General features: G+C 64.7%; 3 protein-coding genes across 19 annotated transcripts in view; 1 reads left to right on the top strand and 2 right to left on the bottom strand.

The window, feature by feature from the left end:
* Positions 1 to 14,334, top strand: part of MAPK8IP3 (mitogen-activated protein kinase 8 interacting protein 3) — a 53,737-nt gene extending 39,403 nt beyond the window's left edge. For 9 of the 17 annotated variants that reach the window (XM_070485251.1, XM_070485240.1, XM_070485250.1 and 6 more), the window contains 24 exons: positions 848 to 859; positions 1,761 to 1,778; positions 3,165 to 3,222; positions 3,516 to 3,668; positions 4,671 to 4,752; positions 6,222 to 6,352; positions 6,863 to 6,919; positions 7,021 to 7,191; positions 7,814 to 7,940; positions 8,214 to 8,309; positions 8,469 to 8,627; positions 9,210 to 9,375; positions 9,722 to 9,904; positions 9,989 to 10,178; positions 10,285 to 10,404; positions 10,483 to 10,563; positions 10,640 to 10,707; positions 10,832 to 10,980; positions 11,427 to 11,598; positions 11,678 to 11,791; positions 11,994 to 12,032; positions 12,218 to 12,397; positions 12,504 to 12,650; positions 12,727 to 14,334. In XM_070485251.1, coding sequence (XP_070341352.1) covers positions 848 to 859; positions 1,761 to 1,778; positions 3,165 to 3,222; positions 3,516 to 3,668; positions 4,671 to 4,752; positions 6,222 to 6,352; positions 6,863 to 6,919; positions 7,021 to 7,191; positions 7,814 to 7,940; positions 8,214 to 8,309; positions 8,469 to 8,627; positions 9,210 to 9,375; positions 9,722 to 9,904; positions 9,989 to 10,178; positions 10,285 to 10,404; positions 10,483 to 10,563; positions 10,640 to 10,707; positions 10,832 to 10,980; positions 11,427 to 11,598; positions 11,678 to 11,791; positions 11,994 to 12,032; positions 12,218 to 12,397; positions 12,504 to 12,650; positions 12,727 to 12,848 — 2,795 coding nt within the window. In that variant the 3' untranslated portion in view covers positions 12,849 to 14,334. The remainder of the gene's footprint in view (positions 1 to 847; positions 860 to 1,760; positions 1,779 to 3,164; positions 3,223 to 3,515; positions 3,669 to 4,670; positions 4,753 to 6,221; positions 6,353 to 6,862; positions 6,920 to 7,020; positions 7,192 to 7,813; positions 7,941 to 8,213; positions 8,310 to 8,468; positions 8,628 to 9,209; positions 9,376 to 9,721; positions 9,905 to 9,988; positions 10,179 to 10,284; positions 10,405 to 10,482; positions 10,564 to 10,639; positions 10,708 to 10,831; positions 10,981 to 11,426; positions 11,599 to 11,677; positions 11,792 to 11,993; positions 12,033 to 12,217; positions 12,398 to 12,503; positions 12,651 to 12,726) is intronic. The other 8 variants (XM_070485243.1, XM_070485252.1, XM_070485238.1 and 5 more) reach the window with 6 other exon arrangements.
* A 40-nt stretch (positions 14,335 to 14,374) lies between these two features.
* Positions 14,375 to 15,701, bottom strand: NME3 (NME/NM23 nucleoside diphosphate kinase 3). Its single transcript, XM_044747258.2, has 5 exons — positions 15,529 to 15,701; positions 15,322 to 15,452; positions 15,135 to 15,236; positions 14,954 to 15,066; positions 14,375 to 14,845 (listed from the first exon to the last, which is right to left on the bottom strand). Exons 1-5 carry the CDS (start codon positions 15,572 to 15,574, stop codon positions 14,728 to 14,730), a joined length of 510 nt encoding a protein of 169 aa, XP_044603193.1. The 5' UTR covers positions 15,575 to 15,701; the 3' UTR covers positions 14,375 to 14,727.
* A 208-nt stretch (positions 15,702 to 15,909) lies between these two features.
* On the bottom strand, positions 15,910 to 17,224 carry MRPS34 (mitochondrial ribosomal protein S34). Its single transcript, XM_044747257.2, has 3 exons — positions 16,854 to 17,224; positions 16,681 to 16,723; positions 15,910 to 16,595 (listed from the first exon to the last, which is right to left on the bottom strand). The coding sequence occupies exons 1-3, from the start codon at positions 17,172 to 17,174 to the stop codon at positions 16,303 to 16,305; spliced, it is 657 nt and encodes a 218-aa protein (XP_044603192.1). The 5' UTR covers positions 17,175 to 17,224; the 3' UTR covers positions 15,910 to 16,302.
* Between the last annotated feature and the right edge of the window lie 56 nt (positions 17,225 to 17,280).

Below are 17,280 nucleotides of genomic sequence, written 5' to 3'. Positions count from 1 at the left end.
AATATTTGAATTCCTGTAACAAATTGTGTATTTTGTTGTTTAAGTCGAGTGACTTTTTCTGCATGAAATGATCCAGTACAACAGCACTGCCTCATCAAATCTTCAGCTATGTAGCAGAGAGTGATTTGGACCCATGAGAGAACAGCACGTGCCAGCCCCGTGCTCCCCGCCCCCGCCTCTGCATTCTGACTCAGTGTCTCTTCCCCCCACCCTCGCACAGTAGAGCCCTTGCTCCCCTCTTGTCTTCTGGCCACCCTTTCCCTGGGGTTGTGCCCTTCCCATAAGACCTGAACTGGCCAGGGGACCCTGCAAGGTTGGGTCCACCTCTGTGCCCCGCTCACTCAGAGCTCACTCACTCTGGGGGCACCTTTGAGGCTGGACGCCCCTGGCACCCCACCCACCCCACCCACATGCGACCACACGCATGCAAACCTGCAACCACGCACGCTCATCTTTACAGGCCTTAACCATCCGGTCTGCAGAGGGCTGGTCCTCCTGATGGGTGGGTAATGGGAACAAGGGCGAGCAGGCTTTAGATCCCTGGCAGAAGCGAGCAAGGATCCGAAATGCCCACCCCGGCATGGAGCGTGGTACTCTGGGCCCTGGGGTCTGAGGGCTCTTCCATTCTGGCCTGCCTTTTCCTTCAGGGCTCTGCCCCTGTGGGGATCTGTCACCCCTGGGCTGGGGGCGTCTGCTGGATTCTGTCATGCTTTGGAGCATGAAAACGGCTGACCATTGTTGCTTTTTCTTTAATAAGAATTTCTTTATTCTGTTGGTTCCAGTCATCAATTGACCTTTGTCACTTCCTTTCCCCCGTCTCTCTGTGCTTCGCTGGACACGGCCCCAGGGGAGTTCTCAGGTGTGTATCTCTCCTGTCTGTTTGCGGCCCCCTCTTCCCCACGGCAGCGTCCAGACGGAGTGGGGGGCGTCCAGCCTTGGGACACTCCCTGCTGCTGTCCAGTCACTGCTGGCTGTGCAGCTGTCCCCTCCCGACTCTGTCCCCGGCACTAAGGCACACATGCTTTTGCTCACCAGCCTCCTGCTGCTCAGAAGCTTATGTGGGTTTGCTCCACTAGCCCCTGACGGCAACCTTGACATCTGAGGGAGAACTGCTGTGCCCCTGACTCTGTCTTCTTGAAGGCTGAGGATCCCCAGGGCCATTTCTTAAGGTCCTACGGAGCCGTTAGAAGCCTAGGACAGTTAACTGGACAAGGACTGCAGGCCCAGTACTGCAGCGTCACCCCTTTGTTGGGTGCACCCCAGAAGTCAGGGGTCCTCTCCCCACGATGGCAGACGGACCAAGCTCTTGCTTTCTGGCTTCGCAGTGGGAAGCTCTGAGGCCCTCCACCCATCCAAGGGCGGCCTCCCTGGTGTGCTCAGAGGCGCACGAGTCCCTGGGCACAGCTCTCCCTCATTTGCAGAGACTTCTCCCATCCTTGACCCTCACCCCTCCCAACCCAGGACTGGGGCGGTGGCAGCTGCATCGCTCTGACCCCCACCTCACCTCCCAGGTGCTCATGGCCTGGCACTTTCCTGTGCAACTCCAAGGATAAACTTTCTGGAAGGAGTAGCTGGCTCGTCCCATCTCCCACCCCGCCCGCCCACCCGCTCCCGCGCCCACCCCTAACCCAGCGAGACGGAGCCCTAAAACACTTCCCGCCTGCTGTTCACAAGGCTTAATGCGCTTCTTTTCTCTCCCCCTCTCTCCTGCTCCTTGCTCCCTGGTGCCCGTCTCCCGTGGGACTGGGACGGCTCCATAGTGCGCGATGATTTTTTTGGTAAGGCCGAGGCCCTGTCTCAGTCTCTGTTCCCCGTTTCTGGCTTCCTCTGTCTGCCCGACACCTTCTCATGCTTCATGAGCTGTTTGCTTTGTTCTGCATGGTGGGGTCAACAGGGGCCGCGGGCTGTCTGGGTCCCTAGCTTCTGGGGTGGGGGAGCGGGCCTGCAGTAGGCATGCTGAGCTGGCACCCTGACTCCCCAGAAGCCCCTCAGCGCAGACCTTTGACGGGCTGAGGAGGGGCAGCCCGACCTCTGAGAGTCCCCCATAAGCTCAGGGCAGGCCCAGCCCCTGGGCGCAGCCCCTGAGCCTGTCTGGGGTGAGCCCGGTGGCTGCTGCGTTCAGTCTGAGGGGGAGGCAGGCCATGCTTGAGGCCAGGCGTGAGAGTGGAGGCAGCAGGCAGAACCCTAAGCTGAGCACATTGCCTGTGCGTGTGTCCTGTCTCACAATGTAGACTGTGGAGGGAGGTGAACAGGAAGAACAGACCTTGGGTCCTCGGGGCTGTCCTAAAAGATTAGAGTCCATGTTTTATGGGGTTTTGGGGACATGCCTGCAGAGAGCTGAGTCTGCGGGGTCCTCTTTGGTGCCTGGTTGCAGAGAAGCTGCATCAGCCCCTGTGGGCACTGGCCCCAGGGAGCGCAGTCCTCCTCACTTCCCCTCCTTCCTCTGCCTCTTGCTGACCCCACCACCCCGGGCCAGGTCCCACCAGTGCTGCTCCTAGCTCCGGTGGAGGGCCGCGCCTGCCATGGAGCCATCCCATCTCCTTGGCCAGGGGCTCTCTTTGTCCTGTGCTGTCTTCTCTGTCCCCATCACCGCAGCTCCAACCTCCATTCTCCTGGGGTGCAGCTCTGAAAGGGGTCTGCTTCATGACGGACCTGGAAACCACAGGCTTGGGGAAGAGGAGTGCTGCTGGGGTAGAGGCAGAGATCAAGGTGGCTGCATAGATGCCGTCAGGTCAGCTCAGGCTGGTACCATCCAGGCCCTGCTGGTATCCAGACTTCATGTCCATAGAGAGCTGTAGGAACCCAGCCCGGAGCGCCAGAATAGAAGCCCAGGGCTATTGCGTCCATCCAGGCAGTGGAGATCTGCTCAGTGCCTGCGGAGGCCATTCCAGGAGCCCCCGGGCGCCCATGCAGCAGGTTCATCCTGACTGCATTGCTGAGTGGAGAGCGGCCTGAAGACCAGCAGAGGCTCTCCCCAGGGTCTACATGGCCTCCCTTTGCAGCCCGTCCTCCTGCAGATTGGGCCTCTGGTCCTTATACTCCCGCATCAGCCCTCCCAGGTGTGGGCCAACTCCCAGGGATGTCTATTACTCTGAGGCAGGTGTGGTAGCATCCACCTCTGGCTTGAACGGCCACAGGTAACACCTCTATACCTTTTGTTTCAGGAATGGGCAAGGAAGTGGGGAATCTGCTGCTGGAGAACTCTCAGCTTCTAGAAACCAAGTAAGAACGCTCTTCTCCAGCGCCACGATGCTGGGATAGCTCTCCACCAGGGCCAGGCCCTCCCTGTGGCAACCGTGTCTGCCCAGCCTGGAGGGCAGCCTGGAGAGGGCCTGGACCCACACAGCTGGACTCACCCGTCCTGGGGAGAAGATGGCGTAGTCCCCGCCTTTCACCCCATTCTGGACCAGGATGTGCCTTCTCAGATACACTAGTGAGGGCAGACCCCTTTGAGACCCCATCACATGGTGTACACACTGGTTCACGCGGAGTCATGTCTTTCTACCTTTTCAAAGAAACGCGCTGAACGTGGTGAAGAACGACCTCATCGCCAAGGTGGACCAGCTTTCTGGGGAGCAGGAGGTGCTGAAGGGGGACTTGGAAGCCGCGAGGCAAGCTAAGCTCAGGCTAGAGAGCCGCATCAAGGACCTGGAGGAGGAGCTGAGGAGGTGAGTGGAGGCTGGGGGGCGGGGGCTTCCCGGAGGGGCAGGGCTCCAGAGGGGCGGGGCCGCCAGTGCGGAGGGTGGGGCTCCAGAGGGGCGGGGCCGCCAGTGCGGGAGCGGGGCTCCAGAGGGGCGGGGCCGTCGGTGGGCGGGGGGTGTCAAGCCCTGCCCAGTCCTCTCCTCTCCATGGTACCCTGGCGTCTGCTCTCAGGCCAGCTGCGCCTCAGAGGTCATTCCTACCCACATGGCTCACATGATGTGCTCACTGCTCAGCCTCCCTCTCCTCGCTCAGTGCCATCTCATATTTGACTACCCAGACCCAGCTACTGTGTTGCCCGCCTGCCCTGCCCCCCCTCGTCTCCACCATCCTTGTGGGAATCCCAGACGAGGGACACGGGTCCTGTCTTGCGTGTCCTTCCTGCTGCTCTCACACCATTATGTCATTCAGGAGAAGCGAGGTCCTCTGGCTCCTCTCTGCTCCCCAGCCCCTGCTGGGCCAAGGTTCTGCCATGCAGCCCTGTTGAGAAGCTCTGGGGTCTCTGCCACACCACTCTGTACTTCCCCATAGCCTTTCTTTTCCCACCTGACCCTCTCTCTCTCTCTCTCTCTCTCTCTCTCTCTCTCTATCTCTCAGAGTGGTAAGGGGAGGTGTGAGAGGAGGCCCGAGGCAGGTGGCACTTGTGCAGAGTTTGTGGGAGTGCAGCCAGATGCCTTGGGGCTTGCCTGAAGCCAGCTGCGGGAGTGCAGCTTGTTCTCCCTTCCCATCAGCACTTGACTGCCTGAGTCCGAGGTCCTGTTCCTTGGCTGGAGCAGCCAGGACGCATGTCTGGGCTTCAGGGCACATGTGTGCAGGGGTGTGGGGCCACGCATTCCAAGGTACTGGCAGGAATGCTCAGGGCCTAGAACCTGAGGGGAGAGCCCTGAACCTGGACAAGAGATGGACACAGCCTCTGGGCCAGCGGCCAGAGGGGCCCTCACCCTTGTCCTGCTTCCTTCCTCATCCTGCAGAGTGAAGTCAGAGGCCATTGTCGCCCGCCGTGAACCCAAAGAAGAGGTGGAGGATGTAAGCAGCTATCTCTGTACAGAATTGGTATATTCCACTATTAACATGTGGGGCACGGGGGGTGGGCAGCACGGGGCGGGCTCCCCGGGGATGCGCTAATTCCGGGTCTCTGGGCCCTCCTCACCCTCCTATGTGACCATCGTGCCCAGCAGCATCACCTGCCCCCAAGACTGTGAGGTCAGACCAGCCCCTCTCAGCCCAGGTCCTCGTGGATGTGTTTCCACGGTCCCATGCAGGGTCTCCCCGCCTGTGTGGCCCAGCCACTGTCCCCCACACTCCAACTTGCAGAGCAAGGCTGGGAAACAGTGTCCGTCACTGACGTCCCCCAGACAGAACAGCCTGGGTACCTGAGGCACTCTGAGGCCCTCATCTGCCCCCACAACCACCTGAGGTGCATGAAATGTTCTGAGGAAAGCCCTCCGCCCCTCTGCTCCCTGGGGCTTCCTAACTGCTTGTTCCCGGAGCAGCTGTGGGGGTGGGGTGAGGCCCTTGTCCTTCCCACCACCGCCCCCTTCCCCTCCTGTCCAGAGGAGAGCTGGGCCCCTGACCTGGCCACCTTCCCTAAGGACAGGGCAGGCACGGGTCTGCAGCCCAGGGTGAATTTTGGACATTGACGTCACCCATCATTAGCTCTGTCGTTTTGGGGGTTGTGTGACGCACGTGTCAGGATGCAGGTCACACAGCAGGCACTCGAGAAACAGTAGCTGTACCTTTTGCCCATCCTGTGGAGCCCCTCACCTCCACATCCCTCCACCTCAAACTCTAGAGAGAAACCCAGCTGCAGGTGAATTGTCGAGCTCCCCAGGGCCCCTCCCATGTGGCACTCGGCCTCCTTGTGTGGGGCCTGGGGCTGCATGTGCACCTGTGAACTGTGCCGTGTGGTGGGGCCCACTGGCAAGGGAGCCCTCCAGCCCACCCACTGCTCTGGGTACCCGCTCCCCCACCTGGCAGCTCCCCGCTGGGCCTCCCACCCTGGCCTGTGGCAGCCCGGGCCAGAGCTGCTCAGAGTAGACTCGGGCCTGCTACAGAACTTGCAAATGGCAGACCCCAAGCACATTCACCAAAACCTCCAGCGTCCAGCTCAGCGGACGTAGTGACCCCAGGTCCTGCTCGCTGGACCTTCCCTAAAACCTCTCTTCCTGGCATCCCAGCTTGGAACAGTATCGCTGTTAACGTTGACCAGAGGCATTTGGGATTGCCGAGGTGTCCAGGGGCTAGTAGGAAAATCACCGTGTTGTACTCAAGTGTATCATGTGACCTTCTGGAGAGAAGGTGGCCCTGTCGGGGGCGGGGCCCTCCCCCTCCCATGTCTCCTGTCCCCCTGCCACACCTTCCCCATCAAGTTTGCCTGAGGATCTGTGGGAAATCCACGCCTGATTTGCCCATACCAGAGGCTGGCCCAAGAGGAAGCCAGGCGTGACCTGGCCTCCGGGGGCGCTGGCCTGACCTGCTCGCCGGCTCCTCACTGGCTGAACACCAGCACCTCTCCCCTGCAGGACAAGATCCCTATGGCACAGCGCCGCCGCTTCACGCGGGTGGAGATGGCCCGCGTGCTCATGGAGCGCAACCAGTACAAGGAGCGGTTGATGGAGCTGCAGGAGGCCGTGCGGTGGACTGAGATGATCAGGTGGGTCCCCGAGGCTGCCCACAGGGTCCCAAAGATGCACTCCCATCTTCATTTTTGAGCTGTGGTCGCTATGAAAGGTCTTGGCAATGGACTTGAGGTTGGTCTCCACCCCACGTCCCGCTCTTCTGCGAGGACTGGAGGGTCCTAGGAGCCTGCGGGGCCAGGAGAGCGGGGCCTCCAGTGCAGCCCCAGCCTGGCAAGGGGAGGTGCCCACTGGGCTAGAGTGGGGCTGGGGCACATTGAGGCCTGTGTGCGGGGGCCCTTCTGGGAAGTTCTGAGTGACCTGCCCACGAGGCCTTCTCTGAAGCTCCATTCCCAGGGAGGGTCTCGGGCAAGGGAGGCGAGTGGGGCCGGATCAGACTGGGCAGGGCCAAGTCATGCTGGGACGTGGGTGTGGTCAGACTGGGCAGCAGGCGGGCCAGCCTGGGCAGTCGGTCGTGGTCAACCAGCTGGCAGAGTCAGGCTGGGTGGTGGCCGAGACTGGCTACTCCCCTCGCCCCTTCCCTGTAGAGCATCCCGGGAGCACCCGTCTGTCCAGGAGAAGAAGAAGTCCACCATCTGGCAGTTGTGAGTTGGGGGCACCTGGGGGGTGTGGGCAGCAGCCACTTTGGGAAGACAGGGAGGGCTCCCCTCGGGCTGTTACGAGCCTCTCGTACCTCCACTGGCAGCTTCAGCCGCCTCTTCAGCTCCTCCTCCAGCCCCCCTCCTGCTAAGCGGTCCTACCCCTCGGTGAACATCCATTACAAGTCGCCCACCACAGCCGGCTTCAGCCAGCGCCGCAGCCATGCCATGTGCCAGATCTCTGCCGGCAGCCGGCCCCTGGAGTTCTTCCCTGAGGAGTGAGTGTCCCGCAGCCTCCTGCCCGCCCCCCCCCCCCCCCCCCCCCCCGCTAGTGGGACGTTGGCTGTTCCTCTGCAGAGGCTGTGCTCCCCAGCAGTCCCTTCTCTCGGCCCAGCTCTGCGTGATCCCGGCTCTGCCCCTGAGGCTCTCACTGCCTCCAGGCCCACCCCCGGCTGGCCGGCACACCTCTGCTCTGCAGGGACTCCCGCAGGGTTGAGTTTCTTCCTGGGGAATAAGTTTCTCTTTGGAATTTTGTGTTTTCCTCAGTTTTAAAACCAGGAATTTGGCTCCAGGGCAGAAGTGGGGATTTTGGAGCCTTGTGTCAGAAGCCTGTGGAAGTTTCCCCAGAAGGGCCCCAGGGGAGGGGAGGCTGCACTGAGGGTCCCTGCCAGCTGGCCCTTGGTGACGGCAGCAGCAGAACAGGCACCTGGACAAGGGCAGTGCCCGACGTGGCATCCACACCTAGTGCTGGGGAGCCACCCTCTGTCAGACGGGTGCCCGATGGGCAGAAGCCACGTCCAGATCCAGGACGGGGAGCTCCCGAGACATCGGGCGTGCTCCCTGTGGGGCGGGACTGCGGGTCACTGCAGACAGAAGTCACCTATCATTCCTCCCACCCAGCGACTGCACGTCCTCCGCCCGGCGGGAGCAGAAGCGCGAGCAGTACCGCCAGGTGCGCGAGCACGTGCGCAACGACGACGGGCGGCTGCAGGCCTGCGGCTGGAGCCTGCCGGCCAAGTACAAGCAGGTGCTGCCCGGCGCGGCCGCGGGGGCGGGGCGGGGCGGGGCGCGGGGCGGGGCCAGACTGGCGCCCACCCCCCTCAGCCTGGCCTGGGCGCTGCAGATGGGGCGCTGCCTGGGGACCCCAGCAGCGTTCCCGCCGCCCCCCCGCAGAGATCCCGCTCCCTGCCCAGGCCCGCAGCCCCAGCCCTGATTCTAAAGGAGAGGGTGGCTGAACCGCCCCACGCACCTGCCCTGCCCCAGGCCTCGTGCCCACAGCCCCTCTGCCTTGTGGTTGCAGCTGAGTCCCAATGGGGGCCAGGAGGACACGCGGATGAAGAACGTGCCTGTGCCCGTGTACTGCCGCCCTCTGGTGGAGAAGGACCCGACCATGAAGGTGAGCCCAGCCTGAGGACTCAGGGCCACAGGGAAGGGCGAGGCAGGGAAAGGTCTCAGCCAGAAGCTGCATCCAGGCAGGTCTGGGAAGCTGGGGGAGGCCCTCGGTGGGCTGGCAGAGCGGAGCAGGCTCCTGGCTCTCATGGCCCTGTCCTCTCAGTTGTGGTGTGCCGCGGGGGTCAACCTGAGTGGCTGGAAACCCAGTGAGGATGACTCTGGGGAGGGAGTCAAACCCGCACCTGGCCGTGACCCTCTTACCTGCGACCGGGAAGCAGAAGGAGATACCAAGAGCAACCACACGTCTCCCGAGAAGAAAAAGGTCAGAGCCACAGGCCAGCTGGGGCCTGCCCCTCGCCAGAGTCTGGGTTGGGTGACAGACACAGGACAGCTGGGGACAGTGCCACGGGACTGGGCTCATGTGGGGCTCCCTTCCCCTCCCCATGGCAGGCCAGGGGCTGAGCTGCTGTCTAGTTCCCCCCTCCTGGGCCTCCAAGGGGCCGGGCTGGGTCCAGCGGACAGGAGGGCCGGGCCCAGGTCCCTCGGGTGCTTGTCTTTTTGTGAGGAGCACATGTCTTGACCTGCAGAGGAGCAGGGCCATGGGCTGAGCACAGGAGGGTGGCGGAAAATGCTTCCCACCTGGGGGGTGTCCAAGGCCTCGTTTTATGTCACCGCTTGCTTTGGAGTTCAGAGACTTACCTGCTTGCAGTTCAGGCTTTTCCTCTGTGGAAGTGAGACTGTGTGCCAGCCATCCAGATACACAGTGCAATTCTGAGCTCCCACCATCCTGGCCGTGGGAGCTCAGCCATGTCCCCTGAGGCTGTGGGCTAAGCTAGATCCTGAGAGACCCAGGGAGGCCCCCCGACCCCGTGTTGCTGCTGGAGTAGCCTGTGCCCTGAAACAGGCCAAGGAGCTGTCTGAGACGGACGCCACCTCCAGCCGAGTGTGGGTCCTCACCAGCACCCTGACCACCAGCAAAGTGGTCATCATCGATGCCAACCAGCCGGGCACCGTCGTGGACCAGTTCACCGTCTGCAACGCCCATGTCCTGTGTATCTCCAGCATCCCCGGTGAGTGCCAGCCCCATGTGCGAGCCGCCGCCCAGGAGAGGGGGATGACTAGGATGTAAGGAGGCCCGCCGAGCAGCACCTGCCTTCTGGACATGCTGCGGACGCACAGCCTGCGGGGCGTGTCCAGGGAGGAGCTCCCTCGCGCTGTCTTATCCTGCTTAGTCTTGTTAGCAACATAGGAGAAGACCCTGATGTAACGCTCACCGGATTAGAAGGAGATAGGATGGCATCAGCAGGTGGCCCCCGTCTCCTCCCCCTGCACCCCCACCTGCACATGAGCTCTGGGTGTGGTCTTACAGTAGGGGCTGCTCAGCATGGGGTGACAGAGCTGTGACTCTCCCCCCAGCGGCCAGCGACAATGACTATCCTCCAGGGGAGATCTTCCTGGACAGCGACATGAACCCTGAGGACTCCAGTGCCGACGGTGTGCTGGCCGGCATCACCCTGGTGGGCTGCGCCACCCGCTGCAATGTGCCTCGCAGCAACTGCTCCTCCCGAGGGGACACCCCAGTGCTGGACAAGGGCCAGGGTGAGTCCTGGGCCCAAGCGGCCACCTACTCTCTGCCCCCTCGTGCCTTCCCTGCTCAGCCAAGCTCAGCCCTCCCGTCCACAGGGGAGGTAGCTGCTGTTGCCAATGGGAAGGTCAACCCATCTCAGTCCACGGAGGAGGCCACGGAGGCCACCGAGGTGCCAGACTCTGGGCCCAGTGAGGCAGACACAGCTGTAGTGCGGCCTGGGCCCCTCACGGAGCACGTCTTCACAGACCCGGCCCCGACCCAGCCCCCCAGTGCCCAGCCTGGCAGGTGGGCGCTCTCAGGATGGGGCAGAGACAAAGGGGAGGGGAGACGGGCAGAGGTGGGTGGGGACAGGCTTCCACGGGCCGCCCTGGAGCCACCATCCTTCCCACAGTGAGAATGGGCTGGAGACCGACGCTAGTGGGGTGCAACCTGAGGCGGAGCCCAGCGGAGACCCTGCGGGGGCCAGCAGCAGTGCCGCACCCACCATGTGGCTGGGAGCCCAGAACGGCTGGTAGACGGGGCCCTGGGGGCAGGGGTGGGGGAGGTCCCCTGGGCGAGCCCTCTGCCCACTGCCGGCCTCCTCCTGCAGGCTCTATGTGCACTCCGCCGTGGCCAACTGGAAGAAGTGTCTGCACTCCATCAAGCTGAAGGACTCGGTTCTGAGCCTGGTGTATGTGCTCCCCAGCCCGGGGCTGGGCATCAGGGGCGGCCCAGCCCACACCTGGCTCACCTCCCTCCCTTTCCAGGCACGTGAAAGGACGAGTACTGGTGGCTCTGGCAGATGGGACTCTGGCCATCTTCCACCGAGGTGAAGGTGAGGCCTGGTGGCACCAGGTGGTTGGGCAGCATCTGACAGTGCTGGCAGGGTGTGGGCCACCCTGCACCGTGAGCAGAGGTGGGCCAGGCCAGGCCTGAGCAGGCTGGTGGGCTCTCTGCAGATGGCCAGTGGGACTTGAGCAACTATCACCTGATGGACCTGGGCCACCCCCACCACTCAATCCGCTGCATGGCTGTCGTGTACGACCGTGTGTGGTGCGGCTACAAGAACAAGGTGCACGTCATCCAGCCCAAGACGATGCAGATCGAGGCGAGTGCTGGCGGCCAGGGCTCCGGGAGGGACGGGGCCCTGCTGGCCAACATCGCTCCCAGCCACCTTCCAATAGATGTTGGGGGCTTTGTGGGGTCAAAGGAAACACACTCAGGGAAGTGACTCATCTGTCCAGGGTCATGCGCCAGCAGAGGGCAGGTGGGCTGTGAGCCAGTCTGTCTGGAACCCACCACTGCTTCGCCCTGAAACAAATGAGACCAACACCCACGTGGGCCCCACACGCCTCCTCTGGCCACCTGGCTGTGGGTGAGGGTGCCAGTCAGTGGCAGGGGCTCCTCCCAGGAGCCTGGACCCACAGGAGCAAAGCTGGCACTAGAGGAGGGGTGCAGTGAGCTGTGTGGATGTCGGGGTGAAGCCTTGGCTATGGCAGGTTCAGGCGTCCCCCTCTGCCCCGCCCCCGTTGACGGGCTGCCGTGACCCCGCAGAAGTCATTCGATGCCCACCCGAGGCGGGAGAGCCAGGTGCGGCAGCTGGCGTGGATCGGCGATGGGGTGTGGGTGTCCATCCGCTTGGACTCCACGCTGCGGCTCTACCACGCCCACACCCACCAGCACCTGCAGGACGTGGACATCGAGCCCTACGTCAGCAAGATGCTGGGTGAGGCCTGCGCGGGCAGGGCGAGCGGGTAGGGTGGCCCCCACCCTGGCCCCGCTGACCCCACCTCCCTGCCCCCCAGGCACAGGCAAGCTGGGCTTCTCCTTCGTGCGCATCACAGCCCTGCTCATTGCGGGCAACCGCCTGTGGGTGGGCACTGGCAATGGAGTCGTCATCTCTATCCCGCTGACCGAGAGTGAGTGACCCCCCCAGACATCTGCAGAGATGGCCATGGCCGCCACTAAGGGGCAAGTGTCAGAGTCCCAGGGGCAGGTGTGCTCTGCCAGGCCACACTGAGGAGGACACCAGGCTGCCCTGGCCGCAGCCGTCCTCAGCTCGCCCATCCTGTGACCACTTCTCTCCTGTCTCTTCCCTGCTCTGCCGCCCGCCTCCCTCAGCTGTGGTCCTGCACCGAGGTCAGCTCCTGGGGCTCCGAGGTAAGTTCAGAGCACCTGCGCCTCCTGCTCTCAGAAGGAAGCCCCTGCCTGGCCAGAGAGACCCTGAGGGCTGAGGCTGGCCTTGCCCCTCCGGGGGTGCTCTCCTGCCCCCCGCCGCCCTCCCCCGCGGGAAGTGCGGTTCTCCCAGTCAGGGGCTCAGCCTCTCCCCGCCCCTTTCTCTCCAGCCAACAAGACATCGCCCACGTCTGGGGAGGGGGCCCGCCCAGGGGGCGTCATCCACGTGTATGGCGACGACAGCAGTGACAAATCAGCCAGCAGCTTCATTCCCTACTGCTCCATGGCCCAGGCCCAGCTCTGCTTCCACGGGCACCGCGACGCCGTCAAATTCTTTGTTTCAGTGCCAGGTGAGGGTGGGGCCCACTGCCTGCAGGGCTGCAGCTGTGGCCTCCCTTCAGGAGCCTGCGTGGGGGCCCTTGCTGCCCCCCTGAGGTCCCTGTGCCCCGATGACAGGGAACGTGTTGGCCACTCTCAACGGCAGCGTGCTCGACAGCCCGTCGGAGAGCCCCGGGCCTGCCGCTGGCTCCGAGGCCGAGGGCCAGAAGCTGAGGAACGTGCTGGTACTGAGCGGCGGGGAGGGCTACATCGACTTCCGCATCGGTGAGTGGGCACCACCCGCGGACCCCAGGTGTTCCCAGGCAGGGCTGCCCATCACGCCGCTGCGCTGTCTCTCCAGGCGATGGAGAGGACGACGAGACGGAGGAGAGTGCAGGGGACGTGAGCCAGGTGAAGCCCATGCTGTCGAAGGCCGAGCGCAGCCACATCATCGTGTGGCAGGTGTCCTACGCCCCCGAGTGAGGCTGCTGCCGCCTCCCCCACCCACCGATGCCAACGTGTACATATGCCCGCCCACCGCCCACCGCCGCCCCGCAGGCAGCCAGGCGCCTGTCCGCCCCTCTAACCTCTCAACCCGCAGCTTTCACCTTCAGCCCAGACCTCCCCGCGAGCTGGCAGGGGGCAGCAGCGGGTCTGGCTGGGAGGGCGGCCGGGGCGCGGGGTGGCCTTCTCACCAGGGAGGGGCAGAGCCTCTCGGGACACCCTTGCCCCAGCAGCTCCTGGCCGGCACCCAGCCCAGCGTAGTCCCCAGGACACTTCAAGGCCAGAGCGAGGCAGAATCCTGGGGGTGTCGGGCGGGGGGAAGGCCCTGCAGGCAGCTCCCAGCACCACCCTGGTCCCCACTCCTGTCACTCACTCCAGGACCCCCAGGGCAGGAAGCAGGGACTTCACCCCCGCCCGTCTTCCCCCTCGAGACACTTGCCTGCTGCCCATGGGGGTAGAGGTCTGACCTTAAGGGAGCCAGCCGAGCCGCTAGCCTTCCCTGGGCTCCCGCACCCTGCTCCCTGCAACCCCGGGAACTGGCATGAAAGCACGTCACCAGGCTCCCTGGGGCAGCTGCTCGAGAAGACAGAGACAGATGCCCTCACCCCGCTCGAGCCCCATGACCCTCCTTGTGGCAGGCTCGCGCTGACCTTCACTGACCCATGTCTGTCCAGTCGTCCCCCCCACCACACCCCACCCTCACTGTCCCTGGGCAGAAGACCCACCTTACAGGAGCAGGTCCTGGAGTTCTGCCTCTCCCAGAAGCCCCTAGGGTGGAATTTCTCAGGCTGTCAGGGCAGGCCCAGGCCTCAGGAAGAAGGGGAGGCCTCTGGCCTCTCCTGGGGTCAGTCCTAGGATGCAGGCTCAGCCTCAGGGTGACAGGGAAGATGTGCTCCATGGCCTGCCTCCTGCAAGGTCTCCAAAGGAGCCCAGCTCCCAAGACACACTACTAAGTGCCTAGGGCTAGAGGTGTGGCCTGCTCCCTTGAGGGCAGCTGGCACAGGCTGCAGTGCAGAGGCCCTAAGGGCTAAGGACAGGAGCCGCCTCCAGCCGGCTCTGGGTGTGTGTGCCCCCTGCTCAGAGGGCGCCGCCCTGGACTGCCACCGCCGCCACCTGCCCAGGCCTTACTCCTGCTCCCAGAGGCACTGATCAGGGCAGCCCCAGGCCCTGCTGCCCACCCACCTCCTCCCACCAGAGAAGCACAGATCTTGGGCAGCCATCCCACAAGCCCAGCTGGACACCGCGGCAGCCACGTGCAGCTGCAGGCTTCTTCCCACCGCCCTGCCACTCTCCACTGTGATGTCCATCAGGTCCCTTGTCTGTTCCCACAGGGCCATGAAGTGACTTGGGGGTTAGCCAGGTGGGTGCAGCTGGGGGAAGGGGCTGGGTGATGATTCTCCTCAGGCTTGGGCCCTGCAAGCGAACCCACGTATCTGCTCTGTATGTAATAAATGTCCTAACATCATCCCTCTGTGTCTCTGGGCCCAGACCACCGTAAACAGAAGAGCTTTCTTGAATTTATTGTAAAAAAAAAAAAAACAAAAAACGCTGAAACAAGCTGGGTCAGTGCCACCATGCATTTCCAGGCGTGCTGTTAACAGTGCAGCCCGGGCTTGGGCTCCTGAGTCGCTTCCCCCGCAGAAAGGCCCGTGACATGCCAGGGCTTGGTGGGGCGTGCACCCACCCGCCCCTGGAGGTCGTGAAGGGGAGCTGTGATTGCTACCGCAGGAAGGGTGTTCTGAGCTCCCAGGGGAAGAGGATGTGTGCACCGCCTCCGGGGTCCGGAGGATGCTGAATCATTCACAGCCTATTTCAGAGAGCGCACATCTGCCCTGGAGGCCCGGCCCCCGAGGCCCGGCTACTCATACAGCCAGTGCCCGGCGCTGTCCTCCCAGCACAGGAGCTCATCGCTGCGGAACCAGAGCGCGATCTCGCGGCGGGCGCTCTCCACCGAGTCACTGCCGTGGATTACGTTCCTGCGAGGGAGGGGCGCGCGTGAGCGCGGGCGGAGCTCGGGCAAGGCCCGCGCAGCGCAGCTGGGGCTGTCGGGACCGGGCTAAGAACGTCCCGGGGGCCGGCCTTACTTGCCGACCTCGATGCAGAAATCCCCGCGGATGGTGCCGGGAGGGGCGGCGGCCGGGTCCGTGGCGCCGATGAGCGCCCGCGAGGCGCGCACGACGTCCAGCCCCTGCCACACCTGCGGGCGGGGGCGGGGTCAGCGCATGCCGGGACTGCCCGCCCTCCCGCCCGGCGGCCGGCACTCACCATGGCCACCACCGGCCCCGAGCCCATGTACTTGAGCAGGCGGCCGTAGAAGGGGCGCTCGCGCAGCTCGGCGTAGTGCTCGCGCAGCAGCTCCTCGGAGGCCTGGGGAGGGAGGGGACGGGCCGGGTGCGCCTGGGACCCCTGCCGCCCGCCCGCCCGCCCGCCCGCGCGCCCGCCCCGCCCTCACCTGCACCAGCTTCAGCGCCACCAGCTTGAAGCCCTTCCTCTCGAAGCGCCGCACCACCTCGCCCACGAGCCGCCGCTGCACGCCGTCGGGCTTCACGGCCAGGAAGGTGCGCTCGTGCACGCCGCCGCAGGCTGCAGGGACCGCGGGGCGGCGCGTCAGGCCCGGCCGCCCCCTGACCCCCGGCCCGCCCCGGCCCGCGCCGCTCACCCGCCGGGAAGAGGTTGGCGAAGATGGTCAGCACCAGGCAGATCATGATGGCGGCGGCGGCGGCGGCTCGCGGCGGGCTCGGCGGGGCGGCGCGCCCGGGAGAGGCGGGCTCTGCGCTTAAAGGGGCCGCGGCCAGACCCCTCGGTCCCCGGACGCCCGGCGCTGCCGCTTCCTCTGCGAGGCGCTGCCGGTCCTCCAGGCCCACCCCAGCCCCGCTGTGGCCATGGGGTCCGCTCAGGCCTCCCCAGCCACAGGGCGCCTGCTCGGCCCACCTCGCACCACCTGGCCAGTTGCACCAGAGTCTGCCTTCCCCTCCCCACAGTCCTGCAGAGAACCTGCTACGTCCCCGAGCCCCCAACTCAAACAAACTACGACCCAGGGCTACTTCATTTGCTTTTATTCGCGTTCACAGCTTCTGCCTGGATCCTGGCAGAGGCAAGATGTAATGCGGAAGGGGAGGCCGCCTGGAAGTGACAGGTGCCAGCGCGGGGCCTCCACACCTGCTGGCCCCGCTGCTTCCAGCTTTGCCCCAGCGGCCGCCTCCCGCGTGGCCCCCTCGGTCCGAACTGAGTGTTGGGTCAGCAGAGACAGAGGCCAGATGCAGAGTCTGGCCTGACCCCTTTCCACCAAAACACAGAGCCTCAGAACAAGCCCCTGGGAGGTCGGGTCCAAGCTCCCGAGGGGCTGATGTAGGCATCGTCCAAAGACATTTTCTTTCATCAAAAAGGGTGCCTGCCGCTCACACCCTTCAGGCAGCCTCCCGGTTCGGGCACTTCAGACGGGGGTGCCCTTGGCCTTTCTCTTCGCCTTCTGTTTCGCAGGGTAGTCCCAGGGACCAATGCCTGCCCTCTCCAGATTCAGCATAGGCTCCTCGGTGCTGCTGTCCCCGTTTTTCTGTCGCTCTGCTAGGATCATGGCCCGGAGGAGGGGCGGGTAGGGCACAGAGCGCGGAGTGTCCTCGGGCACCGGCGTGAAAGCCGTGAAGGCGGCCTCCTCGTGCTTGGGCACCAGCCGCCAGTCGTGGTACATGACCTGCTCGATCTCCCGAGCCTCGCTCTCCGTCCTTCCTGGGGAAAGAAGGCCGGGGTTCACCGCACACACTCGCGGGACGATCTGTGGCCAGCAGCCCCCACCTGGTCTCCCACGCCTTACCCTTGAAGGTCAGGATGCCCCAGGCCTTCCCGTGGTCCAAGTTCTGCAAAGCAAGTGGGGAGGGAATCAGCTCAGAGAGCTCGCTCGCCCCCAGCTCAGCGGCCGGAGACCCCCAGCCCAGAGCCGCGCGCGGGGGAGGTGGCGGCGCCCGCGGGGCGGAGACGGGGCAGCACCTGCGCCGTGTAGTCGGGCCGCACGCGCGTGAGGCGCCAGTAGCACGGCTCGTCGTGCTGCCACAGCCAGGACTTGCGCGTGACCAGGCGGCCCAGGCCGAAGAGCGGCAGGCGGCCGAGCAGCTGCAGGAGGCGGCTCTCGCGGCGCGCGTCGCTCCAGGCCCGCGCGGGCAGCCGGCGGCCCGAGGGCGGCCGCGTCAGCGTCTCGTAGTCCAGGGCGTAGCGCTGCGAGTCGCGCGGCCGCTCCCGCTGCTCGCGCAGGGCCCGCACGCGCCGGGCCAGCTCGGCGATCAGCCGCGGCCGCACCTTCTTCCGCGCCATGGCCGCGCCCGCCGCCGCGCTCCGGCCGGAAGCCGCCGCCAGCCCCGCCCGCCGCCGGAAGCGCCCGGTGTCCCCGACAAGGCGTCCGGCGCGACCGGAAGCGGCG

Source organism: Equus asinus, chromosome 14 (genome assembly GCF_041296235.1).
Source record: "Equus asinus isolate D_3611 breed Donkey chromosome 14, EquAss-T2T_v2, whole genome shotgun sequence".
In the NCBI taxonomy this organism is placed as follows: Eukaryota; Metazoa; Chordata; class Mammalia; order Perissodactyla; family Equidae; genus Equus; species Equus asinus.
Note: the sequence above shows the minus strand (reverse complement) of the source record. Positions and strands in the feature narration are given on the sequence as shown.

Excerpts from the sequence above, each read along its gene's own strand:
- NME3 (XM_044747258.2), bottom strand. The coding sequence starts at position 15,574 with ATGATCTGCCTGGTGCTGACCATCTTCGCCAACCTCTTCCCGGCGG. Across the intron at positions 15,237-15,321 it reads TGGCGCTGAAGCTGGTGCAG|GCCTCCGAGGAGCTGCTGCG; the intron begins GTGAGGGCGGGG and ends CTCCCTCCCCAG. Across the intron at positions 15,067-15,134 it reads CGGGGCCGGTGGTGGCCATG|GTGTGGCAGGGGCTGGACGT; the intron begins GTGAGTGCCGGC and ends CCCCGCCCGCAG.
- MRPS34 (XM_044747257.2), bottom strand. The coding sequence starts at position 17,174 with ATGGCGCGGAAGAAGGTGCGGCCGCGGCTGATCGCCGAGCTGGCCCGG. Across the intron at positions 16,724-16,853 it reads GGCCCGACTACACGGCGCAG|AACTTGGACCACGGGAAGGC; the intron begins GTGCTGCCCCGT and ends CTTGCTTTGCAG. Across the intron at positions 16,596-16,680 it reads GGGCATCCTGACCTTCAAGG|GAAGGACGGAGAGCGAGGCT; the intron begins GTAAGGCGTGGG and ends TTCTTTCCCCAG.